Source organism: Lytechinus variegatus, chromosome 8, assembly GCF_018143015.1.
Source record: "Lytechinus variegatus isolate NC3 chromosome 8, Lvar_3.0, whole genome shotgun sequence".
Classification (NCBI taxonomy): Eukaryota; Metazoa; Echinodermata; class Echinoidea; order Temnopleuroida; family Toxopneustidae; genus Lytechinus; species Lytechinus variegatus.
The window spans coordinates 41,045,327-41,067,849 of record NC_054747.1 but is presented as its reverse complement, the minus strand read 5'-3'; the positions used below and the strand labels follow the sequence as shown (position 1 = coordinate 41,067,849).

The window sequence follows — 22,523 nt, the reverse complement described above, 5'->3', positions numbered from 1 at the left end:
CCCTAGGTATACCATATGAATATTCACATCGATTGATTAGGGTTCACTACTGATCTAACAGATACATATCCCTTTCCACTAATTACTTCTCCTACATCTTTTATCGATTTGAGATTTTAATATGACATAATACATTTTATGCTTTGCCTCTGTCAATGGCTTACAGTATTAAAAGGGAAGACATGAGAGGGCATGCTTAGATACACAAAAATGCATCCCCTGGGTGGGCATGTGTGAGTTTTGATTTCTTAATGGCTGCATAGTTTGGGGGAAAATTAGCTTAACAGATAAAGAATCTAATTATTGATGTAAATCCAAGTCTCTATGAGCCCTTCCAGCTCTGCTCCCATATTCCACATGTAGAACTTACATGGTCACCCCCCCACTCCCTACCCTAAGTGAGACTTACATGGTCAATCTTTCCAAGCTTCCTCTCAAACAATGGTCTCTCAAAGTCCACTATGGATCTCATGGCTTGGTTATACTTGGACACGATGGTCTCCAGCCTCGCCGCAGTGGTCCTGAGGGTTGCCCCATCGGTGTGTCTCAGAAGCTCTCTCACACCGTCAGGAAGCTTGACATTGAACGGAGGCTGGGCAAGGTAGTGAACTTCACGTAGGAGGAGCAGAAGCTCAGGGTCAAGGTTCACATGAAGGACCTGGGGTCGGAGTTCGGTCTCCTCATCGTAGTCTTCGGCAGTCTGCAAGATATAAGTTTCAGGTAAAGCGTTATTTTCCATATCTAATTCTTGTTTTCTACAAAGATACTAATTCACTCTTTGCCACAAAATATCAGATTCAGAAGAATTCAACTTCATCCAATCTATGGCTTACATTTTTTTCAACATGCCATACAGCTACAGCACTGAACCAGTAGCTAAACACATACTTTCCTCCCAACACATAGTCAACGAGATTACACACATAGTGTTCGTAAGTTCACTTCCCCTTTGAATAGTCTAATATAACCCCCTTCATAGATGTCTTTACCGGAAAAGTTTGATTGCGCCCATCTCTGAGCTCACTTTATTTTACTTGCACATCGCACTCTCCTTTTATTGTAAAATAGAGATCTTCACTATGACACCAATCTTTCACGACATATTGCAAAGTTCATTCCAGTTTAGCTTTTTGGAGCTGCAAGAGGATTGGTATATAGAGCTACCCAAAAACTATTAAAAAAATAATAATAACAAAAAAAAAATCAAATTTGATGAAAATGGACCTAACCCCTTTTGCAACTAAGCTCATCAAGTATCAAGTACAATACCAATGATTACAACAAAGGACTATGACCATGTTCCTTTATAATCCCCAAATAATACGTTACGTATAATATGTTAACTTTTAACTGTTAAATTTGTACCATATTCTGTAAACGTGTAACATTTTAAATTAGTCTATTGTATACATAAGTTTGTATTTACAGATTTGTTATACCTGTATAAATTATGTATATCTACTTTGTAATTAAAGGTCCCCAATCAGTGTTTGTACTGATAGGGCCACCCTTTTTGAAATATGTGAAATAAATAAATAGATGCCTTTACCAGGTGAGGTTGTTTTCAAGAACTTTTTCAAGAATTCAAAGTGGCTGTTTAAGATTATTATGGAATCTTTAAAGGTCCATTTACGGGATCTCAGATCTCATCATCATCTTGTTATATATTCATTTTCTCTAATGGATGTTGTCAACTGATCAAGTTCTTGGATGTCGTATAGTTTTAACATCTTGCCATTAATTGATCATCTCTTCTAATAGACATGACAAGATCTCAGATCTACTATCTCAATACTTCTCCCACGTCTATCATGTCAAAGCTACAGAAGATTAAACGAGCTATTATTATGTCCAAATATCAAAATCTGGGATCTCGTCGAGTCTATATTCTGAAGAACAGAATGGTGATCAGCTGACAAGATCTTGGATCTCATACGTTATGCCAACATTATGTGAAAGAGATGATCAAATTACAAGATCTCATCATCATTTTCTCATCTATTCTGTATTAAATGGACGTTGATATTATTACAAGTTCCTTGCAACATCCCATTGGTCCCTGATGTTCTTACCAGGAGAGGTTGTTTGAGTCTGTCTCTGAGCTCACTATGAAGCATCTTCTGCCAATCAGTTACACTCTTCTCTTCATACTTAGACAGGTCTGTCATCGTGTCATTGAAGATGTCCCTCAGATGCCAGCCAGCATCCCCGTCGAGGGAATGCGGACTCACCCGTTTTAGCTTCTCCATGGGCTCCTGTGTATAAAGTGGACCATTCCATAATCATATAAGGGATGCGAAAGCAGTAACAGTGGTGAGGAGGACCAGACATTGAACATTAATCTTCACCCTATGAAAGGGTTGTAAGTCTCATACTAGATGAATACATATCTAAGACTGTACATTGTTAAAAAGGGCAACTTCAATAGTATGTTTACTTTATCCTAACCTTAACCCAAGAAAATTTTTCCAACCTATCCAACCAAAAGGTAGGGACAATTCTATAAGAATTCAAGAGTAATCAAGTATTTCAAAAGAACATGGTAAATCTATTTAGGGGGATATCAAAGTTTGATTCAAAGGAAGCAAAAATAAAGGAACATCACACCAAACTTCTTTAAGGCTGGAGGCATTAAAAAGACATATCTGAGGAGCCATTTAGAAATGATCAGAGAGAAAGAAAGTACTTTCAATAAATGAACTACCAGGGTCTGAGTCTTAGGCTGTTGCCCAACTAGCATAACTGTTTATATAGATAATGGACTGTGTATTGAGAATAGCAAGTCAACCACTGTTTACAAATAAAGCATTATTCGTTCATCAGACAAGCAACCACAAAGAAATAATTACCTTAATCCTCCGTTTGAGTGCTCCAACCCATGTCAGCTTACAGACTATGGGAGGTAGGTTGGCATGAAGAGGAGGCTCAGAAGACTTAGCAATGAACATGGTCCTGACTGCTATCAGCTCGTTGGTGAAGGATGTGATCAGGGCCTGGTCCTTATCCTTCAGGTATTCCTGGACCATCTCACGGCCGCTGACACCCTCGAAAACCTCCAGGAGACGCAGCTGGGAACCGATGGACGGACACTGGCAGAAGCTCTGCCGCAGGACACTGGCTAATCGCCTCTCAAGATCCTGTAAGATAAATGAATCAAAGAGAGCCTTTCACAACGACGGATAAATATTACAAGTAGCACTAAATAATAAAGAGCTCCTTCCTTCATTTACACAAAATAAGATCTTAAAGTCTACCATGCAATCCATGTTATCAATGTTCTGGGAACTGCTTGTACTAGGCATCTTGGATTTGTTTATGTAGTTCCCCTTTAATTTCCATTTTTACTTAAGCTTGTTAATGGTTCTTTCTTTGTTATAGTATATTTCTAATTGACAAAATTGAAATTGAACTAAATGAAAAATAATCTTGAATTTGAACCCCCTGGACTGCTCCATATATCCACATCATGTAGGGTTTCACACACAAGAATGACGAGATTACTAGTATATGAACTTTCTACAAAGTAACGTATTCCTTTTGACAACAAATGAAGGTCATTTTGAGAAAAGTGTACCTTTACAACAGATCTAAACATGAAGAATGCCTTCTCAAACGCCTGACTCTCTGTGATGTCCAATATATCAGTGACCTCTGACCCGAAGTGATCCATGGAGGTGGTGAACTCAAGGTGGATCTCTCTGACGAGGGCATCCAAGCTCTTGGTTCCTGCCCCGCCCACCTCAGCGGCCTTCTGAAGGAGGTTGAAGTGACGGGTCGTTTGGACCAACTCAAGAAGGTCATTGCATCTGAAATCAAAACCAAACATAAAATCATTTATCACATCATGTGTGGTACCTCACAATCTGAATGCTGAATAGCCATTCTGAAGCTTTTGACACACATATACACTTCTTGAAGCAAAATGCAAGAACAAACAGAAGTTAAATAGATTTGATTCTAGACTGCATAAACAAGCTTAACGAATAAAACAACTCTTCGTCAGAAGATACAGTAGAATCAGTACTATTCAAATAATATAGAAACTATGCACATTCATGTTGTTAACAGGAAACAATTTTTTTTTCAAGAGTTTTTTACTTAGTTTTGCATATTCTTAATTAAAAAAAAATCACTTCCATACAACACATTATGAGAATAGAAATTCAGAAATGTTTAACCAGGGTCTTGTTTCATAAAGACTTGTTTTAATAACAAATTTGTACAAGTTTAATATCAGCCAATTGAATGGAACGATTTCAGTAGCTTTTAAACCTTCATTGCCAATTTGTCTTTGTAAGAACTTAAATGAAACAGGCCCCACATGCGTACAACAATAATGTGAAATGAGAGATGGGAATGCTTTACCTCTCCATGAAACTGTTAAGCAGATTGAAGCAAGGGACTTTCATAAATGGCCAAAAGAAAGATATTGACCAAAACTTGATGTATAAAATAGGGTGTATGTAACAGATAGGACACAAAAGAAGGGATTAATACCTTTCCATGAAGCTATTGAGTAGATTAAAGCAAGGTGCATTCCTAGGCGGCCACGGTGAATCACTCCATTCGTCTTCATGAATGACCACAGCACTGTTAGTACTGGTATCCCTCCATACCTCAGTGGATGACTGTCTGGTGGGAGGGCGCTTCTGAGTCCCGCTGTACAGACGACTGTTGTACAGGACACCTTTAGGTGGATTCAGGTTCCTAGAGTGAGATCGATTGTAATAATAATAATTAACATTTATATAGCGCTTAATACAACAGTTTCTAAGCACATTGGAAAGAGAAAAAAGTAGCAAAATACAGTGAGAGAGAACAGGAAATGGAATTAGGACTGCTTTAATGAGGTAAGATTTGAGGAGTGTTTTGGAAGATTCGACAGTGGATGCATTACGGATGGAGATGGGGAGATTGTTCCAGAGTTTAGGGGCAAGAGCAGAAAAAGCACGATCTCCATAACGGGTAAAAGTGCGGGGTCCTAGAGATAGTCGAAGGTGAGCAGTAGAAGAAGATCGGAGACGTTGAGTTGCAGAGGATGAGGAACAGAGAGAGATAAGATTTTGAAGGTAGGATGGGGCGAGACCATGGATGATTTTATAGACAAGGAGAAGGAGCTTGAAAATAATTCTATTATTATTTACTTCAAAGAAAAACAGTATACAAATGAACAAAGTGAAACAATGAAAGAGTAACAAGTGAAACCAGGTCCATGAACCTATACTGGTTCAAGGCAGGCTGAAATGTACATAAAAAGTAAAATTACAAAGACATAAGATACTGATTGCAAACAAAAAGCATGCAATAAAACTGAGTAGGTGGATTTGCATTAACATTTTAAAAAAATAGCTTTAAATGGAGACTTGCTTACATGAGCAAAGGCACAAAAATGGCATCAACAATGGAGCATTCCATACATCCGTTATGGTAGCAATAATCATTACACATATTAACGCAGTATTTTTCATTATCTTTCAAATTGCATCTTGCCTCCTTCTGAGCACAACATATGTCATGGGAAAATATAATTCACACCATATGTATATGTCAAGGTCAGGAGGAGATGTGAAATATGTAAAATAAAGTGGAAAATCTGAAAATATGTGTACAAAACAAATGGAGAGTTGTCCACAAAATTGGCCATTTTGAAGCATGTTTGCCAATTTGAGGATGCACATAGTAAGTACAACAATACTTTTTTAATCGTCCATAACTTGCTTGTTCATAACCGAGTTCGATGAAAATTTTTTAAATTGTTCCTCTCATTTTACTCTTTCCAATAAGATTGCTTCTCTTCTTGGGTTTTGGTTTCCTTTAAGAGAGGCAGGAGAGAGAAAAAAATTCATAGATTAATAGAGTAATCTAGAATATTAATAGAGTATTCTAGTATGTTTCTGAGAGCTGCTGGTACAGGTAGGGTGCAAATCCCCATTCATGACAGCATACAATAACCAAGACGTCCACAGAACAACACTTTTTGACAGACTGATGCAAATTTACAAGGCAGAGGGTGCTCCTGATGTAACGAAAGCAGTCTTCTTCTTCAAAGAAGCTTCCTTTAATTTGGAATGAATTACCAATTACAATAAGACAGAGTCCAACCTGGATACTTTTAAAAGAAAAATGAAATCTATACTATTACATAAGTACCTCTAAAATGTAAGTTTGATATTTTAAATAAGAAATTTATGCATGTGTGTTTGCGGGTGTTTGATTGCGTTGGTGTATGTGTCGATGTTGATGTATGGGTGTATGAATTAAATGTACTATTCTCAATTAACTTTACTTTGCTACATTTTAATCAACAATTCAATTTTTAAATCTTCTGATCTGTATGGAGATTGGCTTTTAATATAAGGCTCTGCCTTTCTGCCTCTCCTAATACTTTGTACATTTGTATTATTTGTTTTTATATGTTTTCTTTATACTCCTTTATATGTGTGTATATGTGTCTACATATGATGTTTTGACTTCCTTGTGCATCAAGTATGGTCCAGGCTGCACTTTCTTACATAGGTAATTCTATTTCATGACAATTAATTCTAGTTATCCTTTTTTTTAAATGTGAATATTGATCGACTGTAACTGGGCTTTTTCGTTTAGAATTTGATGGAAATGGGTAGAATTTGATTCCCTTTCGCTATTTCAGCCAAAGAAGGCTTGTATGATCACCACAATATAAAAAAGTGAACACTATGTATTGCAGCACAAACTTTTTTTTTCTTTTGGTTTGCAAAGGGTCAAGCTGATACTTGTATTGCATAAAAGAAATAAGCACCATGTTTCCATCTGTGGTGATGGCAGTATATATAAAGGTATGAAAATGATAAAGTTTCAAAGTCAAGGTGAGTAGTAACTTCAGGCAACAAAATTTAAACATTGCTATCAAACATTGTTTTTTCTGTTTATGTATTGCTTTGTTGTAATGTTTAAAGCTTCAGAAGTGTGTCTATCAAGACAGATATGATCAGGTGAAATGCCCAAAAGGAACATAATATCAAAAAAATCATGCCGAAAATATTTATTTGAAAGGTTACAAATATATTAAATTGAATCTTGATAAACCATGTGTGCATGTGTGTGTGTGTGTGGACTTTTGTATTTATTTTTCTTATTTACTCTCTAGATTATCATTGTATATATTTTTCATCTCATTCTTCTTGTAATGTTCTATATATAAGGGGCCCCTCTCACAAGCTCTGCTTCTCTGGGGTCCCAAGGTCAGGACCTATCATGTATTCTCATTCTTTGTAAACTGTGTAATATGTCTCGTGTTTTGATTGGTTTAAATAAACTTGAACTTGAACAAAGTGATAGGAAAGAGCAGTAATTTGAACACAAATATGTGCTGTTGTTTACAGGAAATAGGGTAAAGCTTCCTTTTGCTACAGTTTAAGACCAATATTTATAGTAGCGTGTGCCAGATCCAGCTTAAACAACAATCTTTAAGCTTCCCAGCCAGCATGTTCCAGCGGCCCACAGGTACTGTTGCGGTGGCTACCGTTAGCAGCTGTTTGATGCTCCTGTGCAGCTGCAGCCACTGATGGCCCACCGACATTGTTGCGCCTGGTGTACAAAGCAAACTGGAACAAGCGGGCCACCTCCAACCCGGCGTTTAAATTCCAGGTGGCCCATCGGCAGCCTATAGGCGGCAATTTCAGCGAGGGGTATGTATTTCTCTGATTAACTCATTTGTTCAAAATACACATCATTTTGTCGATGAGTGATACATGTGAACCAAATTACATGCAATAACACCAAATTCAGTTTTGTTTTTACTTTTTGTGATTCATCAAATTGTAAGAATAACTTGTTCTTTTTGAATGATCTACTATGTTGCAGATCCAACTTTACTATGATGAGATTACAGTTGCTAACCCCTTGAGATGTATTTGACTTGCATGATTTCTACCCACTTCCTGTATACCAAGCAGGTGTAAGGAATTTAGTCTCTCTTCAACACCAAGCACTGTTTGAGTAGATTGTAATTCTGTACCACGTACATGGGCATTTCGTACATGTGCATTTTAACCTCAACTCTGGGATGCTACATGTACGTCTGCCACAATCCTGTTTTCAGATGCAAATGATGAACTAAGTTCATCTTCAATAATCTTAAAAGTAATCCAGGCATTTGTGTAGACGTGTGCATACACAAAGACAGTCTCAGAGATTAATAGAGCCACTAAGGACACAGGAAATTGATTACCAAGAAGTAGTCTCCAACAGATAAATAGTTTTGTATTCTCTATATTATCATTGCAGCCAAAGGTAGATCAAAGACAGATTCAGAGACTAATAGAGCCACTAAGGACACAGGAAACATTCTGAGAATGTTAAGAGCAATTGATTACCACGAAGTAGTCTCCAACTGATAAATAGTTTTGTATTCTCTATATTATCATTGCAGCCAAAGTTAGATCAAAGACAGATTCAAAGACTAATAGAGCCACTAAGGACACAGGAAACATTCTGAGAATGTTAAGAGCACTTGATTGCCATTTATCAGAGTAAACCTTCAACTTCTAAATCTTAATTACTTATGTGATAACCAATTCTCCTAGACTTCAGCTTGAGTATATGCAGGAGTAGTCTCCAACAGATAAATAGTTTTGTATTCTCTATATTACCATTGCAGCCAAAGGTAGATCAAAGACAGATTCAGAGACTAATAGAGTCACAATGGACACATGAAATTGATTACCACGAAGAGGACAAGATAAGAGAAATCTTGCATATATCAGCAACCATGTATTTCCAAATGGAGATTTTGCTGAAACCCGTGATCAGCAGATGCAACAAAGCCTACCATCTATCATGTTGCTCAATACAAGGTCGCTCTGTAACAAAATTGATGATCTGATTGCAACGGTTGATACACTGTGTAAGAATGTTCATCTGATTGCAGTGACGGAAACATGATTTTCAGAGGACTCCTCTGTACGATCATTTGGACAGTGGATAATGCAGGCAGACTGGTCTGAGCTGGAAGAGTCCGCAAATACGGATATGAAAGCTGATCGATTCCAAGAAATCCTCACAGCTCAGTACAGATTACACTTTGAGCGAATCTCTATCGTCCGTCGACCGAATGACAAAGAGTGGATGAACAACTATATCAGAAGGTTGATAAGGACTCGTGATGCACACTATCGACGAGGTGATGTTAGTGCTTACAAACACATCCGAAACCGCGTTCAGCGAGAGATTTTCCGCTCCAAGAAGAATTTCTATGCCAGGAAAATTCAACAGTTAAAACAGACTGAACCTGGCAAATGGCACCAGCAGATAAGGAATCTAACTGGAATGCGCAAACCATCACTTCTGCTACAGGACGGAGATAAACTTCCAGCAGAGGTTGCACATGAACTGAACTGCCATTTTGCTAAAGTCTGTAATCAACTTCCCTCTCTAGATTTGGCTGCCTTACCGACCTACCTTCCCGGACCAAGTCCTCCTACTATAGAGAGGGAGGAAGTCTACAAACGTCTTAGGAAGTTGAATTCTTCAAAGGCTGGACATCCCAATGATGTCCCCATCCGGCTCTTAAAGGAGTTTGCTTATGAACTGTCACTTCCCTTGACCATTATCTTCAATAACTGTCTTACGGATGGTCATTTCCAAAGCAGCTGGAAAACTGCATCGGTGTGTCCTGTTCCGAAGACATTACCAGTCAAAGAGTACAACCAGCTTCGGCCAATTTCGATCACACCGATCATAGCACGTGTCTTTGAAGGTTTCCTGGCAGAGTGGGTGATGGCTGATATAAAGAAACAAATTGATCCGAATCAGTTTGGCAACATGAAAGGCAGCTCTGTTTCTCATTACCTAGTCAGTCTACTTGATGATCTTCAGAAAGGCCTAGATAAGCCAAGTCACCATGCCACGATTTGTACAATTGACTTTATGAAGGCATTTGATCTTATCGACCATACAAAGGCTCTACAAAAGCTGATTCTAATGGGTGTCAACCCGGCCATAATCCCAGTGATAGCTAGCTTTCTCACGCAACGTACGCAGACAACTCGATATTGCGGTGTGTCATCTTCGCAGAAAGAGCTATCATGTGGGGTTCCTCAAGGAACCAAACTCGGCCCGGTGATGTTCCTCGTAATGATCAATGATGCCGCGGAGACAACCACAAAGAGATGGAAATATGTTGATGACCTAACGATTGCTGAGGTTATCCATAAATCCGAGTCAAGTCATCTGCAATCTCATGTGGATGCTCTGTCTGCCTGGAGTGAGCTGAATTCGATGAAACCGAAAGCTGAGAAATGCAAGGTGATGCATGTAAGTTTCCAGCGTAATGTTTCACCTCCACCAGTGATCACTATCAGGAATCAAGTTTTGGAGACTGTTACGTCTCTCCGCTTACTTGGCGTTGTTATACAATCAAACCTGAAGTGGGATCAGCAAGTGGAACAGCTCATCAAACGTGCTTCGAAACGTCTGTATATCTTGTGCAAGCTGAAAAGGAATGGAGTTCCAGCAATTGATCTTGTTTTCATATACATAATGTATATCAGGCCATTGATGGAATATTGTGCACCAGTTTGGAGCAGTAGTTTGACAACTCAGCAATCAGACAGTATAGAGCGGGTACAACGTAGGGCTCTCAGGATGATATCGTACCCTGACCAACATCATTATGATGAACTCCTGAGCAGATTTAACATTCCTTCCCTTGCCGAGAGAAGAAAAGACCTACTGACCAACTTTGCCAAGTCAATCCTTGTCTCATCGCGACATCGTCATTTGCTACCTGCTGAACGGCAGCATGTCTCGCGAGGTAGACTGAGGAATTCTCATCACTTGGACCTTCCTTATACTAGAACTGAACGATATAGGAAATCAAGTGTACCCTCACTTGTCAAACTGATCAATGCTCAGTTGTAAATGTTTAGCTATGTGAATGATTTTTAATTTATATGCATGTATTAGTTCTCATTATTTGTCAATTTTGATTTTCTTTAGGATTATAATGAATTATTTTATCAGCCTCAATCCCATACCCCAAAGTAATCTTTTTTCCATTCTTAATGGACTTCATATCTCAAAGGTTTGTTTTTTTTTTTTTCTTTTTTTTTTTTTTTAAATGTTCTATAACTATGATTAATTATGTTGCAATAACTGGATTCTAAATCTTTATTTCATAACTTCATAATATATATCAAATCTGAATTATTTTTCTGACCTTTTGTTGTATGATTTAAAGTTTAAAACAGTTTTTCCCCCAATGTTGCAATAACTGGATTCTAAATCTTTATTTCATAATTCCATAATAGAAATCAAATCTGAATTATTTTTCTGACCTTTTTGTTGTATGATTTTAAGTATAAAACAGTTTTTCCCCCAATACACAATTAATTGAATCCCACGCTAGTACTATTATGTACTGAAATCTCACTTTTTAATATGCATGACTCAATCAACCGTTTCTCATTTATATGTGATTTTTTTTTTTTTAAATATATATATATATACACTCTTCAAATGTAAATAATATTCAATGTAAACTTTGCACAATTAGTCTTCAGACTACAGCATTGTACTCTGTTTTATATCTAATAAACCAAATAGAATTGAATTGAATTGAAAAAAAAAAAAAATAGTCTCCAACAGATAAATAGTTTTGTATTCTCTATATTATCATTGCAGCCAAAGGTAGATCAAAGACAGATTCAGAGACTAATAGAGTCACCATGAACACATGAAATTGATTACCACGAAGTAGTCTCCAACAGATAAATAGTTTTGTATTCTCTATATTATCATTGCAGCCAAAGGTAGATCAAAGACAGATTCAGAGACTAATAGAGCCACTAAGGACACAGGAAACATTCTGAGAATGTTTAGAGCAATGGATTGCCATTTATCAGAGTACATCTTCAACTTCTAAATCTTAATTACTTTTGTGATAACCAATTCTCCTAGACTTCAGCTTGAGTATATGCAGGAGTAGTCTTCAACAGATAACTAGTTTTGTATTCTCTACATTACCATTGCAGCTAAAGGTAGATCAAAGATAGACAGATTCAGAGACCAGTAGAGCCACAAAAGACATAGGAAACATTCTGAGGATGAGCAATTGATTACCACGAAGTAGTCTCCAACAGATAAATAGTTTTGTACTCTCTAAAATACCATTGCAGCCAAAGGTAGCTCAAACAGAAACAGATTCAGAGACCAATAGAGCCACAAAGGACACATGAAACATTCTGAGGATGTGAAGAGCAATTGATTACCAATGGAGTAGTATCCAACAGATAAATAGGCTTGTATTCTCTATTACCATTGCAGCCAAAGGTAGCTCAAACAAAGATGGATTCAGAGACCAGTAGAGCCACACAGGAAACATTCTGAGTATATTAAGAGCAATTGATTGCCATTTATCAAAGTACATCTTCAACTTCTAAATTTTAATTACTTTTGTGATAGCTAATTCTCCTAGACTTCAGCTTGAGTATATGCAGGAGTAGTCTCCAACAGATAAATAGTTTTGTATTATCTTTATTACCATTCAGTAGCGGACCGTGACCCGGAGGAGACAAAACATTGGAGGGGCACTGCATTGTCTGTGAACAATGCTGTGCCCCCCTCAATGCTTTGTCTCCTCTAGGTCACTGTCAGCTACTGTTACCATTGCAGCCAAAGGTAACTCAAACAACGACAGATTCAGAGACCAATATTGCCAAAAAAGACACAGGAAACATTCTAAGGATGGTAAGAACAGGAACTTGTGACATGACAATATTTGAAGTGTGTCCCATATACATGTACGTTTACAACTCAATAAATACACAAATAGTGGGTGTATGATATCCTCAGCTCTCCTATTGTTACACAGCCATGTTATGTGAACAATGGCTTTGTTAGTAGGGGATTATTAATGCAATAACTCACTGCAATTTATGAATTTTCTGTATTACTGGTTTCATTTCTCGATTCATCAAAATCAATTTCTTGTTTTGTCGACTTAAATAAGTCTAGAAAACGGATAATCTCAATCAGACTTCGTCATATGGACCCGTGTGAAGGGCAGACTTACATTGCTTCTGCTGTCTCTGAGACTCGTTCAGCGTTGAGTTCATCAGCTTTGTCCTTGTTGTCTAGGTAGGTTCCCCTGTACGCAGCGCAGACTTTGAGGGCCTCCTTCAAACCTGCATATGACTGTATTCAAAAGGATATACCATGAGCAAGCTGGAGTTCTGAGCAATTTTATTGATTATCTCCTTGTATTTTCAAATCCACATACCAGATTTAGATTCTCTTCAAATTTATCTGATGTAAAAGTACTGATTCATTCATGCATACACTTGATTGTCTATTACTTTATTTCAACAAGTGGAATGCCTCTGGCCGTCTCACCTGCACCACGCGGTTCAATATAGCAGCAGTGCTGACTTTGAATACTACTCTAACTCGCACAAGATGTTCAGTGATACATGGTTACTCTTATGTCCACTTTTTATGAACTAGACCAATAAACTTACAGAGATATGATGGTTATTCAACAAAAAAACCCCAACATGGCCAAAGTTCATTGACCTTACATGACCTTTGACCTTGGTCATGTGACCTGAAATGCGCACAGGATGTTCAGAGATACTTGATTACTATAATATCCAAGTTTAATGAACTAGACCAATAAACTTTCAAAGTTATGATGGTAATTCAACAGATACCCCCAATTCGGCCAAAGTTCATTGACCCTAAATGACCTTTGACCTTAATCATGAGACCTGAAACTTGCACAAAATGTTCAGTGATGCTTGATTACTATTATGTCCAAGTTTCATGAATCAGATCCATAAACTTTCAAAGTTATGATGGGAATTCAACAGATATCCGCAATTCAGCCAAAGTTCATTGACCCTAAATGACCTTTGACCTTGGTCATGTGACGTGAAACTCGTGCAGGATGTTCAGTGATACTTGATTAACCTTATGTCCAAGTTTCATGAACTAGGTCCATATATTTGCTAAGTTATGATGACATTTCAAAAACTTAACCTCAGGTTAAGATTTCGATGTTGATCCCTCCAACATGGTCTAAGTTCATTGACCCTAAATGACCTTTGACCTTGGTCATGTGACATGAAACTCTAATAGGATGTTCAGTAATACTTGATTAACCTTATGGCCAAGTTATATTAACTAGGTCCATATACTTTCTAAGTTATGACGTCATTTCAAAAACTTAACCTCAGGTTAAGATTTGATGTTGACGCCGCCGCCGCCGTCGGAAAAGCGGCGCCTATAGTCTCACTCTGCTTCGCAGGTGAGACAAAAATGAAACTTAATCTACATGTAAGCTTCCAGTTTCTCATCTTATTTACTTACTTATCACTCAAACTGCACTTTTTGTAAAATATCAAAATACTTTAAGGATAACTTTACATCAGATAATGATAATCTTATCTTGGGTTGAATTTTTTTTACAAATGATATAGTACATATTATTTCCGGTTTATAAGTAACTGAATATGTGAAACGGAGGTTGCTCAGCACTGAAGTGGGTGCATACAGACACAGATATTCACCTGAAATACTCTACAGCTTATTATTTTGCATTTTGAGGCATGTCTTTTAGTCAGACAAAATTTGAGGTAATCACCTTAGACCTACGGTTAGTGTTTTGTTGCAGGGGTGTGAGAGTTCAGATTTTTATCTGATCACAGATTTTTTAGTTTTCATTTTCAGCTTAATTTCAGCTTATTTTGTCTTTCCTCTGTACAAAAGTATGGGAGCTCTTTCTATTTCAGACTTTTTTCAATACTCTTCAGCTTTTTTCAGATCTTTTTATTTGTGACCACTCACACGTCTGTTGTTGGCAAACATAACTGATTCATGTTCAATATCTGAAACCAAAATAACAGTGTTCAGAAACCCTCACCTGTATAGTATTCTTCAAGATGTTCTCACCAACCAAAGACTGCGCCCTGGCTACTACTTCATTGGACACCAACTCAAGAAGATTGTGGAAGACAAAGTCATGATGATAGTACCTGATGAAGAAAATAAATACACAGCTTATGACTAGTGTTGGATCTGAGACAGTCTTAGGGAACAGAGACCAAGATGGAGCTGATGATCCCGAGACACAGACTGAGATACCATGGAGAGACAAGAGACACATAATCACTGTCTCAAGACACCTCGGAATTGTACTCTGATCAAGATGGAATCTCCTCAAGCAAGAAATTTTGCCTATCAATGTATATTCTTTCATGACTCTTTGATGGTGGCGTTAGAATGAGATCTCAAGTCATCTAGCGTTCGATTTCTTTGACTCACTAATTACTATTCAGTCTAAAGACCATTTAGTCTATTTTTAATCATACCAATTTAACTGAATGACTGAATTACTCCCAATGAATGGGGTGGATGATTTAAATCTCCCAAGCAGGTCATTTATCAATAAATATATTACCTTTCACATCTTTCCTATGGTGATATCATATTAAAGGTAATTTTTAAGAACTTAATAATCATATATGATTGTCAAAACAGATCGGTAAAAAAACAAAATCACACTCATACTTTGACTCTAAACCAATACAGCATTAGACTGAGGTTATTAAATAATCTAACCACGGGCCCGTAACACAAATCAAAGCATTGATCATAGATCATTTTCTACAATTGACTGCATTGACTACAATGTACAATTAATCGTGAAACGATTTATCACTAACCTTTGTGTTATGGGTTGCAGTGACTTACCTTGAGTGAGACCAGACAAGCATGAGAGTATGTACAAGAGGTGGAAAGACTGTCATCAATTCTTTGGGTGTAGTAGCTCCATGAAGGCGTTCAAACCAAGGAAGAAGGGTTCCTAGAAACATCAGATTCTCATTGGTCTCGGCCAAAGCCTGAAATATGAATATTGAAATAAAATGAATCAGTTTGTAACTGTATTCATTAGATGGCCAAACTACATTAACTGGAATAGGGCTCATAAAGGTACAAGTATATCTTAAATAATCTTTTTGCAACTCTGATTTAATAATAATAGCCAATTTTTATAAAGCGCTTTCCCCAGAGTCGTCCAAAGCGTGTTACAGCATATTATTACCCCTGTCATCGGATTCATTTCAATCAAGCACGAAACGTGCACAATTTCCACTCCCTGATTTCTAACGTTTCTTTACTATTTAGTCTCATATGACCATTTGATTGGTTTTCTATCAGTCAAACAACTGATCCACTACAATAATCCCATGGAAGTGGATGGCTGGAATCTTGGCATATAAAGAAAAGATACTCTGATTTAGTTATCAAAGGCCTCTTCACCTTTTCAAAGCAGCATTCTTCTTCGTATTACATCAGCTCAAAATGGATGATGCAAAATAAAAGTGACAGAAATCCCCCATAAAGAGAAGGTTCAGACTTTAGCTAAGGCACAACAGATACTAATCACTTAATTGATAGCCAAGGGTTATTTCATAAAAATTTATATCTGACTAAAATTTGCACTTAAATTCCCATTCTTCTGTGGTGTAGACAATGAATCACCACATTTGGTAAGATCACGCTAATGGGACAAACTCTACTGCATATTAATGAAAGAGATTATACAGTTGTGCTCAAAAAGTAAATGAACTCCACCACAAAATACTTTGCTTCATTCTTACAGTTGAATGTAGACAACAATAATACAATGTTCGGCGAGCCCAGAGAAACAAACTTAATTGAATGCAATATTTTATCACCTTATTTCACAAATATACAGTGCGTCCCAGAATAAACGAAACCGAGATTTGGCGATCATTTATCATAACTTAATCATAAATAGAATAGACAAATGACCTACCAATTTAAAGCTTAGAATCTCCTCTTTCATCTGATATTACTTAGGTTATTTCTTATTCACGCATGAGTGAGCAAAAACAATTTGAAGAAAGGATACCAAAAACTCATTTGGCGGGGGGTATCTGGGTTTCAAAAAGAAAACCACATTTCTGAAAAATTCAATATCTGCTCTTTAATTTGGTACCTCAATTACAGAAAATTGTCAAGAAATAAAAAAGTTCTGGTCATTTGAAATAAGGCTTGTATTTCCATAATTTCATGAGATAAACGTGTTTTCACCGGTTTCCCACAGAAGCTTTCGCATGGTGAACAAAAGATTTAATGCATGGCTGATCGTCAACAAAACGGGGTGTCGAGTGAGTTTGAAAGCCAGCCTGGAGAACCTCTTCAATTTATGAAATTCAAGCCTTATTTCAAATGACCAGAACTTTGTTATTTCTTGACCATTTTCTGTAATTTAGGTAACAAATTAAAGAGGAGATATTGAACTTTTCAAAAATGTGGTTTTCTTTTTGAAACCCAGATACCCCCCGCCAAATGAGTTTTTGATATCCTTTCTTCAAATTGTATTTGCTCACTCATGCATGAATGAGAAATAATCTAAGTAATATCAGATGAAAGATGAGATTCTAAGCTTTAAATTGGTAGGTCATTTGTCTATTTTATTTATGATTAAGTAATGATAAATGATCGCTAAATCTCGGTTTCGTTTTTTCTGGGATGCACTGTATATCTAAAACATGGCATAACTTGAACACTTAAAATATGTTCATTTTCTGGTGGGGCTCACTAACTTTTTAGCACCACTGTATACCTTGAAGAGGTTGGCACTTCAGTATGACCTTTAGTCACATTTACCTCATGGTGAAACATCCCGACTCCCTGGATTATTAGCAATTCATTTTACCTGTCCAATCTCCCTGCGTACGTTGTGAAAGGAATGTGAATAGGTGCTGCTAGCATCATCAAGATTGAGAAGAATATTGCTTGCTATGGTAGAATCTAACTGTTTGTTGATGGACAGGAGTTTATTCTGACGGTGTCGCCAAAGGTTGACCTCATCCAGCGGGAAAGGTCGCACTCCAAACTTCTCTCGCAGGTCGACAAGGGGTTCATGCTTGAGCACAAGCTATGGAAGAGAAAAAAATTCAAGATTAAATCAGTGTTACATGATTTACTCATCATCAATGGAAAGAAGTGTTGGTAAGGTTTTAAATCTTTTATTCAAATGTAGAATGCCACAATTATGAAATAGAATGTAAAATATGCTTTCAAATTACTATGGGCATATGACTAATATCAGGAAAAAGGTCAGCTTAGATGAATTAGGTAAATACTTTTCTTCTCTGGAAGCAAACTTGTGGTATGAAAGCTGAAACAATTAGAAAAAAACTAACAATAACTATGATAGGGGGAATACAACTTATCATGTATTATGTTTACGATTACTTATTCTTTATCAAGACTGCAATCGATGATGGTCAAATATCCATATTTGTTCCCATCTAAAACTCAATGTCATTACAAGCTGTTTGCTTGAATCCAAAAAAATTGTTTTCAAACATTTGAAAATGCATTCATGAAGTAAATGAAGGCTAAGCAAAGGTAGTAATTTTCCTGGAATGACATCACAATATACAGACCTTGATTTGCTTGATCCAGCCAACCACCGTTGACTCTAGAACATGAATCACTGCGGATCTTCGGTTGGCGTTACTCGCTGCTTCAGTCAGCACTTCAATTGATGGCAGTGGAAGGCTTATTTGACCCTGATGAAAGATCACGAAAAAAGAGAGAGAAAATAAATCTAGGATTACAAAAATTGTCTGCGCACAATGCCACCCCAGACGCCCAAGCGAAATATCAATCCAGAATTTGCAGCAAGGCATTACGTGAATCCTGTGTTTAAAAAATACCCCACCAGCTTATAACACAGGAACCCCATTGCCCTGCGTGTTATGTCAATGGGAGGTCAGGTGGGGAATCTGAAACCCCAATTTCAGATTTTGGGAGAGCTTCAATTCTCTCGTTTAAACTGGGGTGGGGTTCATTTGACTGCTGATAAGGCCTTGCGTGTAAGTCAATGGGAACTCAAGTGGGGTATCGACACCCCATTTTCAGTTTTTGGGGAAAGTTAAGTTTTTCTCGTTTAAACTGGGGTGGGGTCGACTGCAGCTGCTGATAAGAGCTGAACAAACACCGCGCTGGAAACCACAACATCTCTCTCTCCCTCTGCCTGGCCGTATGAAGGTCACTTCTCCTTGGGGGGAAGGTGGATTATCTGGGAGAGTGTGTGGTTGTTTACTTAAGGATTACCATTCCTGCTGATATCGGGATGGGGGGGGGGCAGTGAGAGAAGCTTAGAATTTGAAATTGGGGTGTCAGAGGAGATCTGTTTTTAAACACAAATTTTCGTAAAGGGAAAGCAATCTAAATTGTGCTTCCAACACCAACACAGAACTAGAAACATACCTCAACATGTCCTTCTGTGACGTTGGTATTTGCCATCAATCTGTGTAGAATGTCCATGAGCTTGTCTGAGCTAACACCGCCATATGTCTGCACTCCATCCGTACATAGCAGGGGTAGGTACAGCTGAAGTGATTAAAGAAAAGAAAATAGAAGATATTTTTTATGCAAACGCAGACTACAATTTTCTTTTAATTTTTTTGGTTTTAATTTATGGGTCAATTTCATGAAAGAACAGTTTCAACATATATATTATGACCATACACGTAGTAGCTACAGTTGAAAAATGATTCATATTGTTAAATACAACACGGGTCATTTAAAAAGAAGATATAATAGTAATATATCTTGTTGACTGTGAAAGATAACTGCATAAAGCCAAAGCCTAAATATATGTGAAATTAAAAGAAAATGACAATTATGTATAGAATCTTCTTTTGTTTGAAAAATAAGGTAAGAGGATATAAGTAAAGAGTATTTGAGAACCATTTCAATGGAATTTGTCAGGAATGAAAAAAGTGATTATTGTAAGAACAATGATGTCTTTGCTTCAAAGCCAATTAAAATAAGTTGAAAACCAAGGAAAATTGTCAGAATTGATTACTTGTCCGTCAGATATTGATGAACCTCTTTAAGAAGGAACTCCTAACTAACCTCCTTAGAAAGTAGTTCCAGCTGATTGAGAACTATTTTATTACAGTCTGAAAACACAACATCAGTCCTGATGTTCTCTTTGGTCAGTTTAGTAGCCTGGTTTGTTTTGATGAAGAAAACGCCTTTGGTGCGGACATCATTGGGAGGTAAGAGAGACGCCACCAACGTGTTCTTGGGCTCTCGAGTATAGATGAAGAGACGACGGACGTCCTCATTGTTGCAGAATTCCAGAAAGGCATGTCTGTTGGGAGAAAAAAAAATTGGTGGAATAATTGCATAAAGAAATTCTACATTCAACAAATATGCTGTATTTCACAACATATGCCGATCCAGCCTTACAAGGTTTTTTTTATAACCTTTGTGGTAAGCCATGCACTCCACATTTCATTGTTTTTTTTTAATTTGTGAAATAAACATTGAATTTAATTAAAACCTGTCTACCTACATGTGCATGCCATCCATGGGAAACAGAAAAAGTGAAAACCACTGATTATTTAGTATATAAAGAGACTGATTATTTGTTCCATGAAATGCTCCCCTTTTGTTCATAAAGTCAACAAATGGAGATATGAATTACAGAATGAACAAATATGATAAATATTACAGTACATGTAGATTATAAATACAGACAAGGGGTCTTCAAGAATGAACAAAATAATCCCCCCCCCAAAAAAAAAAAATTACAATTAAGTGCTCTTTTTCATAACATTTTGTTATATATATTTTTGAATTGTTAAACAGCATTTGCTTAACCCTAAATAGACTGGGCTATTTCGATGCCTAAGAAGACTGGGGGGGGGCTGATTCAGCCCCCCCTTATGATCTCGCCGTCGATCACGCGATCGCGACGAAAATTGGCACACGCGTTACCCATGGCATTATCTATAAAACTTTAACATCAAATTCTGCAAAAAATCTCATATTTCATTAATTATGCTAATTTATGCGTAAAATCATAAGTTTGCTCTAATTAATAAAATAATGCCCCTGAAATGCTAATTTTTGTTTCACATACTCTAGATAGGCACCTGATCAAATTCATTTTAAAAAGATTTCAACATCACATTTATTTTCTTATGTATTCTATTGTTTTCTAAATTTCTTATGTATTTCTTTGTTTTTCGACTTTTTGTTTTTTATTGTTTTTTCAATGGAAATCATCGGGGACTTCATTTTGACCATAAAAAAGATAAAATTAATTGATTTTAAGCAGTAAAAGGAAAAATAATGATACATTTATGAATTTTGGCTAAAAACACTATTTGCATTGGATTTGTACACAAATTCACGTTTTTGAGTAATTTTGGGTCTGCATGCACTTACGAAATGTTGCGTAATTTCCGAACTGCGTACCCGGGGGTCACAATTTTGGTCTCAAAAGTTGCGCGAGACTTGAAAGTAAAAAGTCAGCGAGCGACGCGGTCAAAAAATTTTGCGCGGCAGATTTATCGCGAAAAATGTCGAGGGGGGGGCTGAATCACCCCCCCCAGTCTTTTTAGGGTTAATAATATAGTGTAATGTCATAAACACCTGCCAAATCAAATGAAACTACAACTTCCCATACCTGTTCTCATCACCAGCAAACAAGGCCTTAAGATCATCATTCCTAGGACGAAGACTTGATGTGATCCGTGTCTCAAGGAATCTTAATCTTTCGTCCACCTCCATATTGCAGGTTGGATTAGTGATTGCTGAGAGTAATTTCTAATATACCTGGAAATATAGAGGAGAAATATATATATTTCAGAGTACAACAATATTTCTTGAGTTCAACCGATCATTAGCCGTAAAGCTGACATTTATTTCTTCAAAACAGAAACAAAGAAACCCCAATAATTTTAAGGACATTTTCCTTCAGCATTATCATGGCGATCATCAAAGTACAAAGATAGTTATCAATTTAAATATTACGCTTACTATTGTCTGCACTGACATTGTACCATCTCAGTGTCTGACGATGCTTGGTATAAATGTGTAGTCAAATGACAGAAACTGTTTCAAGAGATTGTTCTTCCAACTACTCTCCAAGAAGCCTATCCCTTGTTTTGTAGATTTACATGTACATGTAATAGTCAAGCGTCACAAAGAATAACTGTAGAGTCCATCTTAAGTTAAAAACAAGGTCTGGAAAAAATTTGTAAAATTGTAAGTTTTTATTTCAAATTTAGACTTTTAAAAATATGATCAATCATCCTGCAAGGTGTTGACATTGTAATCTGACTTTCCTTTTGTGAGAATTTATGTTAGAACAAAATTTCTGAGATGGGCCTAGATCTACAAACTAAATTTGTTAAAATAGGCATCAGCCATGCTCAATTTATCAACAGCCATTTTCCAGTACTGTAGGCAGTAAGTCCATAGACATAAAGCAATCTTTATATTTATCGACCTATACAAGTATTTTACGATTAATGATATTAACGGCCAATGCAAGTATTTTTTAAAATCTAAGTTGGGAGCTATACACAAGTGTGGTATCTAGGTATCGATAACAAAGAAGGCAAGATGGTGACGTAAACAGACTGGGTAAGTAAACCGTAAACGCTTGTGCTCTTAATTTAATAATTAATATTTTAATTTAC

General features: G+C 36.9%; 1 protein-coding gene across 1 annotated transcript in view; it reads right to left on the bottom strand.

Moving 5' to 3' along the window:
* The window catches only part of LOC121420510 (dynein beta chain, flagellar outer arm-like), a 95,141-nt gene extending 73,493 nt beyond the window's left edge, over positions 1–21,648 (bottom strand). The window contains exons 1-13 of the mRNA XM_041615176.1: positions 21,506–21,648; positions 19,942–20,182; positions 19,291–19,413; positions 18,462–18,587; positions 17,726–17,947; positions 15,730–15,878; positions 14,900–15,011; positions 13,052–13,173; positions 4,498–4,707; positions 3,575–3,806; positions 2,850–3,137; positions 2,073–2,255; positions 410–700 (exon numbers count right to left, since the gene is read on the bottom strand). Of these exons, the coding sequence (XP_041471110.1) occupies positions 410–700; positions 2,073–2,255; positions 2,850–3,137; positions 3,575–3,806; positions 4,498–4,707; positions 13,052–13,173; positions 14,900–15,011; positions 15,730–15,878; positions 17,726–17,947; positions 18,462–18,587; positions 19,291–19,413; positions 19,942–20,182; positions 21,506–21,609 (2,403 nt within the window). The 5' untranslated portion in view covers positions 21,610–21,648. The remainder of the gene's footprint in view (positions 1–409; positions 701–2,072; positions 2,256–2,849; positions 3,138–3,574; positions 3,807–4,497; positions 4,708–13,051; positions 13,174–14,899; positions 15,012–15,729; positions 15,879–17,725; positions 17,948–18,461; positions 18,588–19,290; positions 19,414–19,941; positions 20,183–21,505) is intronic.
* Between the last annotated feature and the right edge of the window lie 875 nt (positions 21,649–22,523).